The sequence below is a fragment of the Populus euphratica genome, unplaced genomic scaffold (assembly GCF_000495115.2).
Source record: "Populus euphratica unplaced genomic scaffold, PopEup_1.0 scaffold69.1, whole genome shotgun sequence".
NCBI classification, from domain to species: Eukaryota; Viridiplantae; Streptophyta; class Magnoliopsida; order Malpighiales; family Salicaceae; genus Populus; species Populus euphratica.
In genome coordinates, this window is record NW_011499947.1 from 197,525 (window position 1) to 210,754 (window position 13,230).

Consider the following 13,230-nt stretch of genomic DNA (forward strand, 5'->3'; position numbering starts at 1 on the left):
AAGTCCTTTGTTTTTGTTTATTGTTTTTAAAAAATAGTTTTTCCATATTATTTCATTTATTTTATGAGTAAAATATTTAAAAAACATAAATAGTTTTCAAAAACAACAAAAGGTGATTTTCTATTTTATGTGTTTGGTTTGTTATATAAAAGATGTTATATTGCTGAATTGAATTATCGCAACTACACCACTGTCCTCTCACTATAATATTATAATAACAACCAATACCATTTTCAAAATACCTCAATCCATCACCAATGTTATGATTATTGCAGCCATAGTTTTTATCATCACTGGTTCAAAATCAACTAATGTTACGATGGTATTTTATTATCACCACCTTCATATTTAACATTTGCAAATATATTTAAAATCTTTACCATCTCCATTCTGTTGTGGTCATTTATATTATATTAACATCACTTACTATAATTATCATCAATTACTAATAAAATAACAATCATTATTAATTTTGTGTTAATTTCATTTTTAAAAAATCTAAATACACATCAACAAATAGGAATCGCAAATAATATATCAAATCAAAATTAATATGCATGACCAAAACACCAAGGTGGGGGAGCTTCATGTAATCACCTCTCCCCCACGAGGTGTCCATTTTTGATCCACTGATCCCCAAATCGTGCCCCTAGAATGCATGCAGTAATTTGGGGATCCCATAGTCAACATTTTACAGCAAATGTTATACCAAGTCATAGTAGCAAGACCTAGAGAAAAGGTTAATGGTGGGGGCCGAAACCCCACCACAAGACGGTGGCTAGTGGCCCATAATGATAAAGGGTCCACATATCTCAACCACGATTCAGTATAGACCACATATTGCTATTGGATTCTAGCTTGAAAATGTGGCATCACTAGCTGCTCCACCGTCTACCGGCGGCTGCAAATAAATTTCAACTAATTTCAAAGTAAATGAGACGGAGAGAAAAGTCAAGAATGGAGTCTCAGATACAATTGAGGAAATGAAAAATCGTAGTGGAGATTTTGTAGGTCCTATGGTTGGTGACCAAACGGATTCGAAAGCAATAAAAAGCGACTCCATAGATATATGGCCATGATCACCACCTTATAAACCATTGCCGCCTTCCACTAGCTTCTTCTTTTCTTTTTCTTTTTTTTTTAATATAACTTTTCATATTTTAAATGTTATGTTCAATAAGTTATTTTGGATTAGCTTACACGTTAATAAATACCAATATTTAATAAAATAGATTTTTTTAAAACTGTTGGTTTTAAAATTCAAACTCATGAAATCAAAGGAAAAAGGCAAATTTCTAAGAACTCTTCATGTATTCATATATTATTTTTGTATGATGGATAAGAATATTTTTTGACGAATTTACATATCAATTAAAACCAAATATTGATAAAAAAAAATTTCATATCTTATACTTGTAATATTATTATAGGAACGGGTTTTTTTTTCATATTTTATACTTGTAATATTATTATAGGAACGGGGTCCATTGTAAGAGCATATAGTATTAGGTGGACCTTAATATATAATCTTTAATTAGTATATAATTAAAGAGGCAGTGAGAAGAGGCCACACACCACTACTCGTCCAATAATTTTGTTGGCGTGGGTACAAGTTGCAAAAACTGATCTACTAGCACACATGCATTTCCTTGGGAGCTCTCTCTTCGAAACGGATAGTATATAGAATATTTATAAAGTTTTGGAATCATATTTCTATAGTTATTTTGGCGTTTCCTGTAGAGATTTCATTGGAGACGACGGATGATTATAAGTGGATCTTTGATCTCTGGTCATGTTAGGATATTCTTCACTTCATCCTCTGATCATCATGCATGATCAGATTCCTTCATGATACCTTCAACAACAATCAGTGTGTGTGTGTTACAGTAAATGTTTGCAGCGTGCATCAAGCCTTTATATGGCTTTTATCATAGATAATTATTGCTCATGTAATAAAGTTGGAAGATTATTTTGCAAAAAGTTTCCTGGTTAGCAAAAACTGAAGGTTAAGAACATTAATCAGATATAGTTTTGTTCCCGCTAGCTAGAAGGAGATTTGCGACGAACAAATTATACGAATAACTTAGAATTATGGATTAAAGGTAATAGGTTTAAGAGGAGTCTTGATCGTGTTACTATAAATGTTGATCCAATTATTAAATTAGATTTAGAATTATCCAGAAATTAAATTCTTGATGCCCAGTTTAACAAAGAGATGAGCCTGCTTTTGTCCTCCATTCGGAAGATGCCCTAAACTAGGCTTTGAAAATGCTCTTTAGCCATTTTTGTTGTTTTTCCTTGATGTTTTTGGATTTTTTGTTATTTTTCATTTTGTTTATGTATTCTAATTTTATTATTTAGCATAGATCTATTTCTAAGTATAAAACCTTTCAAAAAAATATCATATTAGATTATTATTTCATAAATAAAAATATGAATTAGAGTGCTTGTGTCATGATTTTATTTTCAACTAAAACTCTATTTTTTTATTCTTGTTGCTATTTTTTTATATCTTTTTAGATATTAAACAGGTTTAAATTACTGTACAATTTAGTGACTCACTAATTTGAAACCTCACTTCAGGAGGTTTTATATTGAAAAACAAGGTAAGAATTGATGCAATCGAATCGATTTGATTAATATTTAAGTAGATAAATAATTTAACTTTTAATATTTTTTTATAATAACATAGTTTCAATTTTATTTATTAATTTAAAATAATAATAATATAATTTTAAATTAACCAAGCTAACCAATATAAGTAATAAGCATACCTAGTATTGTAAGTTGCAACCTTGCCATTAATATCAATTCCATGTATCCACCTCGTGTAGAGTTACTTTTTATAACAAGCAAGACTTTAGTTCTTATAAAAATGATCAATCACATCAAGAAATCTCAGCTTGCCACATATGTGACATGTGTCGTCAGATATTTCATTCCGTTTTCGCTTGTTTATTTTTCTTTTGGAACCTCAGGTTGTGTGTTCCAAAATTAAAAACATTCATCATATCCTCTTCACTTGACACGTAACCCCTCCACTATCTCTCAGGAGAGCAGCTCCATGGCTCCATCAATTCATCTCCCATGGTTGTATCGAAGAATTTTAAATACAAGCACGTGTTTTGGCTATGGTGGGCATCTGTGCTTATCAGCAAGGCTTAGCTTTCTGTTATTTTAACGGTAATTCTTTTATAGCTGCATGCCACACCACCCAGTGACAATCAAGGAGACACTTATTTTAACGGTAATTCTTTTATAGCTGCGTAGATATTTTGAAAAAATTATCATTAAACATGCTGTGATGCCACTTTAAACGATTTCTTTTATATCATATATGTTTAATGATGTTTATTCAATTATAGATGCTGCAACTTTATGGATCCTTCACGGTTTGGATATTTTTTTTAAAAAATAATAACAATTTTCAGATTATAAAAATTTATTTGGTATTTTTTTTAAATTTAACATAACATGTTAACTTTAAAATTTTTTGACCAAATTTTTTATTTAACCCATGTTTAAAATTAAAAAGTATAACAATTATTTTTATCTGATACAGTTAACTTGACTACTTCATCGGACTAGTAAAAAAATATTAAGTATAAAATTAAGAAAACATAATGAATTAGAGTGTTCAGTAATATAGTGTATGGTGATTTTGTAAAAGCCTTTTTAAAATAAAATGATGTTTGTTCATATATATTTTTTAAAAAAATTTAACATTATTGTATTAAAATTATTTAAAAATTTTATTTAATATTTTTTTAAAATAAAAATAGTATAAAAAATATTTAAAAAAAAGGATGGTTGAGCAGAGAAAACAGAAGAGAGGTATGCTAAGAACATGCGCAGGATGGACGTAAAATCTAAAGCAAAAGCTATCCACTCTAATAAGGAGAGGATAAGCTCAAAACATGCAACAGAAGTGCGGCACATGGTGCTTTTCGTCACTTTCAAGATGTTTATCGCAGCGGACAAATAACCCTATTTGTCTTTCTAAATTTATGCCGCCATCTGCTCCTGTTCTCAGTGTGGTGATTGATTGACGTCACATCTTCTTTTTTTATTATTATTATTACTGTTAAACACCATTTGAATTCTAGATCGATCGATTTGATTTACATTACTTGCATTATTATTATCTTTATTTATTTGTATTTGATTAACAGTTAATCTCTAATCTAGCCATTAAACATCGCATATAAATCACATGGTTTGCTTAAAAAAATCAAGAAATCATAACACTTTTTAAAGTTAATTTCTTGATGATAACTTTTTAATCAATCTCTTACGATCCTTTGATATCTTGACTGGAGAAATGTTCGTGATAATCATCCAAGTTGGAAACTAATATCTCAACTGTTAATTTATTTTTAATATTGGTTTGGTGAAACTATGCGTGGAAGAGAGCTAGGCATGTCATTAATCTGTCAAACAAAAACATGGAAAAAATCGAACTGTTTCTGTTAGACAGACGTGCTGCATTACACACCATAGCCGTCCATCGCAACATCTGTGGTTTGTCTTCAACATTCCTGTACATAGCTCCTGTCTTCTGTTCTGGCCCTCTTCTAGCTACCCATGACTAAAGAAAACTTTGTGTTTCTCAGCTATATTTGCAAGTCACAGCATCATACCATGTATGAACATAGAAGATCTGAGAGAAGCATGCCGCTTAGGGCACACAATCCTTGGCGGTTCAACCACCAGTCAATTTCTCGCTGCCGTATGACTCTGGGAATTAAGGATTTAGGAAAATCATCTAACATTGTTACCGATGAGGTCTGAATTTATCCCATTTGTTTCTAGGCCAAGCTAATATTTAGTATATTTGATTAATTTCCCCCCTTTTCCATGCGTTGATGTTACAAATTACGGTCACGTTCCTTGAATCTGGATAAGAAATAGCGATTTGCAAGCTTCTTAGACAGAACCACATGACTGAAATACAAAAAGACAAATCAAGGAATAGAAAGGGCCCATTAATTTAAATTGGCCAGTGCTATATATGATTAATTAATAGCGTGTCTTAACCCTCAAGAAAAGGTTAATATTTGAAGAAAAGAAAAGAAGAGGTTAGCCGTAATTTTTCTTGTTTAAATATTTCCATCACTTGGACCCAAAATCCCATGAAAAGATGGAGGAAACTTCTTCGAAATAGAAGGAGCAGATGATGTTTGGCCGCATCCTTCCTTTTGACTAGCCAAAGTCACAAGCTAAGCAGAGTCCACCTTCTTTCTTTGCGAGACAAATAATTGAAGTAGAAGTAGAAGATGTTGAGACAATATGTGAAAGGGGGGCAGTTACGAAGCCAGATTTCTGGTGAATTGTCGTAGGGAAGCGTGCACCAATAGAAGTAGAACATCATGGTTTGACCGAGACCAGGAGGTCCCATGTCCAGTCAATCCTTGGAAACTTCTCAGCCTGTGTTCATTGAAATGGTAAAGGAACAAGTTCCATAGAAGGTTGCTTTCAAAAACGTTGCCAGTCTCACCGTGCCAACTAGACTCGATGGAGACCTGCGGACGTGAATTTGGCTCAATTATTCAAACAATCTTCGACGACGGTTCATGTTATACCTTGAAAGTGAATTCTACTTTTAATTTGATAGTAAATACACCATTTAACCGTGTTCTTATATAAATTTCCCAGCATAAACATCAATGTTTGAATGTGCAGTCAAGGAGTGAGTGGGGCGGCAATGCGTTGAATGTTCTAATGAGTGTAATGACTTGAACTGCCACAAACTTATCATTATTTTGATTCTTTTCATTACAAGCCAAAAGCTCTTGTAATAGTGGAACCTCGCATCAGTGGGCTTCAAAAGACCCGGTTTTTCTAATCCTTTTTGTATTGAGGCCTAAGGGTCTCTCAAGTGAAGTGACAGTTTCAGGTTGTTGCTCGTCGAAGACAATTTATGCAAGCGAGTATTAGCTTTGACAACAAAAATCTTCCTTTTACGACTGTGCATGCTAGTCCGAAAGCTCCATCGAGGAACTTTATTTAGGAGGGACTTGATCGAGCTTCTCGTTCTATCTCGAGTTAATCTCACTCTCCAAACCATTCAAAGGAATCCATTAAAGAGGTAAGAAAGGATAATTTAGAAACAATCGATCACTCTTCGTTGGGATAAACGGTTTGTTTTCATTTTGAGAAGTCCTACTTCAGAGTATTTATAGGCTAACCCGCCATGAATGCATCAATCTCAATTTTACATGGATTTTTTTGAAGTATGTTTTAATTTAAAATGTATAAAAATAATATTTTTTATTTTAAAAAATTATTTTCGATATTAACACATTAAAATAATCCAGTTATATATATATATGTATATAATATTTTAAATAAAAAAATAAATTTTACCCAAGATTATTTTTAACATATTTGAAATACAATACCACGCAAGACTGAAAGACTATTGAACTAGACTTATTCCATGATTCACCAACCTCTTTAAGATGCAAGTCTAAATTCAAAGTCACTTTATTGCTTCAGTTTAGTTAGATTCGTCATCTTGTCCTAATTAAGTCTCGTTTATTTCGGTTCCAATAATCTTGGTTGATTGATTGACTGATCCCAGGCTTTGTGAGTTTGTCAAAGAGGCATGGAATGATTAGAATGGTTTTTCAAAATATGGAATCGTGAAGTTATTGAAATATTTTCCATGGTCTAATGATATAAAATTATATTTTTGAAATTTAACCTTTCCAGAAATGAAATCAGAATGAATTAAAAAAAAACAAAAAAAAATTAATATAACCTAACTAACCTAACAAGTTAACCTGACATCCATCAATAACCTAATTATAATTGATTAATTTTTTATTAAAGTAATATTATTTTAATTTTTTTTAAATAACTCAAATAATTTGATAACTCAGTCAAAATTAAAAACTTAAACTTTAAATTGGGCCGGCTCCCACAGACAAGATCTAAAAACTTTGGGTAAAACATAATTGAGTTCAGATCTAAAAACTAACATAATTGAGTCCTTGAAGGATGCTAATGATACTCGGGTACTTCCTGTTAAAACTTGGTACTCCTACACGACCACTGATAGAAAATACATAGGAGTGATATTCTTGATTTTAAATGATAAAAAGATATTTAAAAAATTTTATGAAGATAAGTTTTTTTTATATATATTTATATTTTTTATTTTAATCCAAGACAAACATGTATATCCTAGTTAGTTTGTTATCTCCATCTATTACACAAACAGCAAGTAACCAAAGTCCACCTTGATAAATCCAGCATTATCATTGTATATATAAACTAATTGACATCAAAGCCTCATTTCATTTTAGATTTCTTCAATATAATAATACCTTTTCCCCTTCACATTGCAAGCCAGGAAGTGCAAAGATAGGGGCAAAATAATATTCCCCCAAGATTCAACTGGTATTATCAAACTCCTCGGAGTTAAATTTATTTTTACTTTAAAAAAAAAAACTTAATTACTCTTTAATAGAGAAAAGATTAACTTCATATGCAGCAGCTTCTTGATATTTTTATTTTTAAAAAAATAATAAAATTATTAAATTTTTTTTTTTTAAAAAAAAAACTAAACTTATTGTTATTATTACTGAGATTGAGAGGTAATTTGGTAATTTACTAAAAATAAATAATAATATTAATAACATATGAGTATATTACATGCATCAGCGCGTGAGTTGGGTAAGCCAGCTTCTAGCATCGTGTGTGACATTATTCTTTAACCAAACATCTTATTTAAGAGCAATGTTAAAAAATGTTTACCGTTCTTTCCATGACTAAGTAAAGCATTTGTTCAATGGACTACTTTATGCTAACAATTTTTTTTTATCTCTCTCATCTTGATCCTCACGTGCAAACTCTCCAATTTTTTCAAACAAGCCATTCAATTTGATTTTTCTTCTAATTTAATTCATGTTCTTTTTATTATTTATTTATTTTATTTGAAATAATTTATAAAATTATAGTATTTTTTTAATTTCATCCCACTTTAATTTTTTTTTATCAAACTTGGTTCTTATTTTTTTAATTACTATATTTTTATTTCTTTCTTGATTTATTTTATTTTAAAATTTTGTTCCTCATTCTTTTATTTTCATTTAATATCAATACTAGATTTAGTTTTTATTTTTTTAATTGCTATTTTTTTATTGATTTATTTTATTTTTCAATTTTATCTTTTATTGTTTTATTTTATTTATTTTTTATATTATATTTGGTTCTTAATTTTTTTATTGCTATTTTTTTTAATGATTGTAAATTTTTTTTCATGACGTTTTGGGTTTTTCTTCCATATAATAACCTAATCTCATAGCTAAAGTTACATATTTTGAAGATTAGTTTGGTTTAATTATTTTTTTTAACTTTTTTTTAAATACATATTTTTTAATTTTATCATTTAATATTGTATTATAGGGTCTTTAACTTTGTGAGTTTTTCCACTCCTTTTTTAATATTGTTATCTTAATTTTATATCTTGAGTCGTAGGTTAGTTAAATTAATCTAGGTTGACTTAATTTTTTTTTAATTTTACATTTTATTATTTTGTTTTCTTGAGAGTTGACCTTCATGATTTCATTTAATTTCTTTTGTATGCTCTTTACAAAGTCATCCCGTTTTCACTCAATTTTTATTTTTTTATCAAATAATATTGTTAGGATCTTTTAATAATATTTAGATAATGTATTTTTATAATATTGACAAGATTTTATTTTTTTATTAGACATTAACTTTTTTATTATTATTATTATATTAAATTAATCGATATTATTAAATCAATTCCAATCAATGCCCTGTACTAGATTTTCTTACTTATTTAACAATACTGAATAATTCTTTTTATGTTAAGAAAAAATTAAGTGGTATAGTATGACCACCTATTTATAAACGAATCTCACCCAATATCAGTAAAAAAAAACAAACAAATAAATAAAATGGTGAAGGTGCATTGGGCCTCTATGGTTGAGCAACGAAAATGAAAAAAGCCCAACAGACTGTAGTCCATAATAAGTAAGCCCATTTAACTGACGTGGGCCATCTTTACATCGATCTCTAAACACAGCACCATCCAACTATAAACTTTTCTGCTTCCTTTCTCTCTTTCCAGAAACGCAGACCAAAGCCCAAGCCAATCCTTCCCAGCAGCAGCAGACGCAGTAAACCACAAAGGTACTCTCTCTCTCTCTCTCTCTAGGGTTTATTGAAGTAAAATCCCATAATTTTATGTCTTAGGGTTTCATAATTAGATTCTGTACAGTTTCTATCTTATATTTTGATTCATGCAATGCAGCAATCATGGCGGACGAAAGTATCGATGTCAAGGATGAGGTGGCAGAGGTCTGTTTTTCTTCTTCTTTTTCTTTGATTAATTACGCTGATTTTCTTTTTTTAATTTATTCTTATTTCTTTGTGAGAGCAGCTTGCCCCCTTTGATCCAACAAAGAAGAAGAAGAAGAAGAAGGTGGTGATACAAGAGAATTCAGATGAGGCAGTCGATTCCCTGGCTGACAAGACTGAATCTTTGTCAGGTATATTTACTTAAAAGTATTTCTTTTTCTTGTTGAATAGTTGTGCTAAGATTGCCTAATTTTTCTTTCTGGGATTTTTTTGTTCTTTTTGTTGGTTACAGTCTCTGATGGGCTTGAGAGTTCTTTTACTGGTTTGAAAAAGAAGAAGAAGAAACATGTAAGTTGGTGTGCCTTTTTTTAGTATTATCCGATCTTTTGTGAATCTGTGTTGATACGTGGTATGATAATTATAGGTTGAAACCAGTATGTTGGATGAGGAAAGTGGGGATGCAGGAGAAGATTTGGATGGTAATAAGATTCTCTTTTAAATTTCCCTCTTTGCTTAATCTATGTCGACTCTGTTATTTGGATTCTGAGAGAGATGCATTCCTTGGTTTTTTAGATCATGCAGGAGAGGATGAAAATGGGGAGGGTGCTGACCTGCAGCAGCAGCAACGAAACCCCTGGGATGGGACTGACCGTGATTATGAGTACGAGGAGGTACAGTAAAAAAATTCATTTATGTGGAGTAGCACCAATCGCACAAGGAACTTCATTTTTCTGCTTTCTCTGAACTATAGTTTGTGTAATAGATTGGCTAAAAGATCTTGATATTTTATAATGAGTAATCACATAATCCCTTAGATTATAGTTACTTTAGGTCTTCCATCTCTGTTATATCTGTGCTCTCTACTTGTTGGCTAAGTGCTTGGCTGAGACATCATGGTTCCCTTATTTTTTATCATAAATGTTCTTGGGGAGTAATGAATTTTCTTCTTTCTGTTGTGTCATTGGCAGCTGCTTGGTCGAGTTTTCAACATTCTGCGTGAAAACAATCCTGAGCTTGCTGGTGACAGGCGAAGAACTGTGATGAGGCCTCCTCAAGTTCTTCGTGAGGGAACAAAGAAGACTGTTTTTGTGAATTTCATGGATCTGTGCAGGACGTGAGTTGATGTTGCTCTCCTTTTTGCCTTTCTTCGTAGCTTGTTATCATTTGTTTTTTAGTACACAGCTTCTTGTTTTTGGCATGAATACTGAATGTGCACTTTATCTTTCCATTTTCTTTGGTGGGGGAATTTCAGAATGCATCGGCAGGCAGACCATGTCATGGCTTTCCTCCTTGCTGAGTTGGGTACCAGCGGATCCCTTGATGGGCAACAGAGGTTGGTTGTCAAAGGAAGATTTGCTCCCAAAAATTTTGAAGGGATCCTACGTCGATATATCAGTAAGTATATAACTTTATCGATTGATTCCTTCTATGCTAAGCTTTCCTGAAGGAATTGATGGGGGCAGGGTTATTGTTGCCTAACACATTTGAATGTTTCTATGTCATTTTCAGATGAGTATGTCATTTGTCTTGGTTGCAAGAGTCCTGACACCATTTTGTCAAAAGAGAATCGTCTCTTCTTTCTCAGATGTGAGAAGGTAACAACTGATTATCCTTTTGTCTCTTTATTATGGTTGTTGATAAAGAACTGAGTCAAAGAACATAAGTGATAACAAAATACTGGATGGTCAGTGGATGCTGATTTGGAAAGAAAATTGTACAACTTTGGTTGCTACCTTTAATAGGTATCCAAATTTATCTCTGGCCAAGTCCTCTTAAGTTGAGACATGAGATATGATGAGATGTCCATTGCTAGATTTTCCAACCTCATAGGCAGATGTATGACGTCCATCCAAGGCCCTCCTAGGTGAGTGCCCTTGTGTTTGCTTACAGTGTCCGTGGGAAACGTTGGGACCTTGCTTTTTGTTGAGCGCTTTCCTCTATAGACTTGGCATTTTCTTTTATTTTCCAATCAGTATCTGCATTTTTGGTTGAATCTATTCTTATCATTTACTGTCATTATTCTCCATTCCATGAATTCCTTGTTGCTTTACATGCAAATATCAAGAATATGCCAGTTTCAGGTTGCTGACTTCTTTGTGGCTTTTATATTTGTCCCTTTTTCTGCTTTGCTCGTTCTTGCTGATCTTATTAATACTTGTGCAGTGTGGTTCTGGACGATCAGTTGCTCCAATTAAAGCTGGTTTTGTTGCTCGTGTTGGCCGCAGAAATACTGGGACATAAGCCTTTAAAAGCCAGGAATTGTGTGAATTAGCCGAGAGATCCTTTTTTGTATTTGCTGTCTATCAGCTACTGCTTGCGTGAATTGTGACAAGCTACCTGAAATGCTGTCAATCTATGAAGCATACAGATGTTTCCTAAGATGGCTAAGTTGTTTCTGGGACTTTGTACTGGTTTTTAGTTTATATTTCAAGAGCTGTTTAGATAATTTTCTAGCTCTCAATGACTTAGGTCTGGAAAAAAAAATTGAGATTTAATTTGATTAAATAAGCGTGGTTAATGATTAAAAAAACATGCAATGAAAAAATAAAAAATAGTATGTTTGTTAATATTATATAAAGGTATGTTTTTAATGTTTAATAAAAAAATAAAAATTAAATGAGAATATCATAGTTTTATAGAAAGCACAATGAAAAATTATGAAATTTAATTTAATTCTTAAAAGATAAAATTAAAAAAAAAATCAAACTAAAAAAGAATTAACTTAAGTTCACGTGAGTTATCATATTAGCTTTAACTCACATTAGCTACATGATTTCTTTCTTTAGCTACATGATTTCTTTCTTTGAACTGGAATAACCATGTAGAAAACTATCAAATACAGGATAGTAGAAAACTATCAAATACAGGATAATCTAATTTTGAAGGTGAAATTAAAAAAAAAATAAAGGTGAAATTAAAAAAAAAACAATCTAAAAAAAAAATTTAAAATCAAAGTTAAAGATTAAAATAATCTTAAAAAAAAGTTGAAAAATTATAAAACATAATACTTGATTAATCTAATATTTAAATACTAAAATTAAAAAGAAAAAAACAATTTAAAAAATATATAAAAAAAGATTGAAATTAACTTAGATGAATGTTTGAAATTCATGAATTGAATTATAAGATAGGAAGTAACTTTATAAAAAAATAACTTTTGAAAAAATTATGAAGCTAAATTTTTAATAAATAAAATAATAATGGATAAAATAAAAAAAATTAAAAAACAACAAATAATAATTAAAACAATGAAGATCAACTTTAAAATAAAATGCTAAATGATGAAATTGATAAGAATTTCAATCAAAAAAATAATTAAAAAACAAATATAAATAAGAAGAATAAAAACTAAATTTGATATAAAAATTAAATGAAAGAAAATGATAATGAAAGAAAATGAAAAGCAAAATCAATTAAAAAGATTCATAATAAATGAATATTAATAAAAAAGATACATATTAAATTTAATATAAAAAATTTATGACGACACATCCTATTTTTAGCAAGCTAGCTCAATTACTAAAAAAAAATAGAGAAAAGAGGAATGAGAAAAAAAAAAAGCATGTCGAAACCTGATTGTCGTGCCTTCAAGAAAAGCACCGCATGAGGCTTCCAAAGTTATCATGTAAGTCATTATTTAGCTTTAAAAAGACTCTTCACACACCACCTAAAGATCTCATATACCTTTTATTTTTTAAAATTTTAAATTTGTATTGAAACTCTAAATATTTTAATTCAATTCAATTAAATTTTATTTTAAAAAACCAAAAATTAATCATGCTTAGCTCATGAAAAATAAATTATCAAGATCAATTATAAATTAAAACAATGTCAAAGAACCAAATAAAAAAATTAAAGGATCATAGTGTAAAAATTCACAGGGACAAGAAAAAATAT

At 30.4% G+C, this 13,230-nt stretch overlaps 1 protein-coding gene across 3 annotated transcripts; it reads left to right on the plus strand.

The window, feature by feature from the left end:
* The first annotated feature begins 9,070 nt into the window (after nt 1–9,070).
* LOC105137655 (eukaryotic translation initiation factor 2 subunit beta-like) lies at nt 9,071–11,782 on the plus strand. Of its 3 annotated transcripts, XM_011043473.1 has the most exons (11): nt 9,072–9,165; nt 9,287–9,333; nt 9,416–9,524; nt 9,626–9,681; nt 9,758–9,812; nt 9,907–10,004; nt 10,302–10,447; nt 10,586–10,728; nt 10,843–10,928; nt 11,497–11,581; nt 11,613–11,781. In XM_011043473.1, the coding sequence occupies exons 2-10, from the start codon at nt 9,292–9,294 to the stop codon at nt 11,572–11,574; spliced, it is 813 nt and encodes a 270-aa protein (XP_011041775.1). In that variant the 5' UTR covers nt 9,072–9,165; nt 9,287–9,291; the 3' UTR covers nt 11,575–11,581; nt 11,613–11,781. The 3 variants fall into 3 exon arrangements, with proteins under 3 accessions (XP_011041776.1, XP_011041775.1, XP_011041774.1); XM_011043474.1 differs by having other exon boundaries at nt 9,071–9,165; nt 9,287–9,324; nt 11,497–11,782; XM_011043472.1 differs by having other exon boundaries at nt 11,497–11,782.
* Nucleotides 11,783–13,230: the final 1,448 nt, after the last annotated feature.

What these genes read in the sequence shown, in the direction of transcription:
- LOC105137655 (XM_011043472.1), top strand. Translation starts at nt 9,292, where the DNA reads ATGGCGGACGAAAGTATCGATGTCAAGGATGAGGTGGCAGAG. An exon ending in TCAAGGATGAGGTGGCAGAG is followed by an intron (nt 9,334 to 9,415) that starts GTCTGTTTTTCT and finishes TTGTGAGAGCAG; the next exon opens with CTTGCCCCCTTTGATCCAAC. An exon ending in AAAAGAAGAAGAAGAAACAT is followed by an intron (nt 9,682 to 9,757) that starts GTAAGTTGGTGT and finishes TGATAATTATAG; the next exon opens with GTTGAAACCAGTATGTTGGA.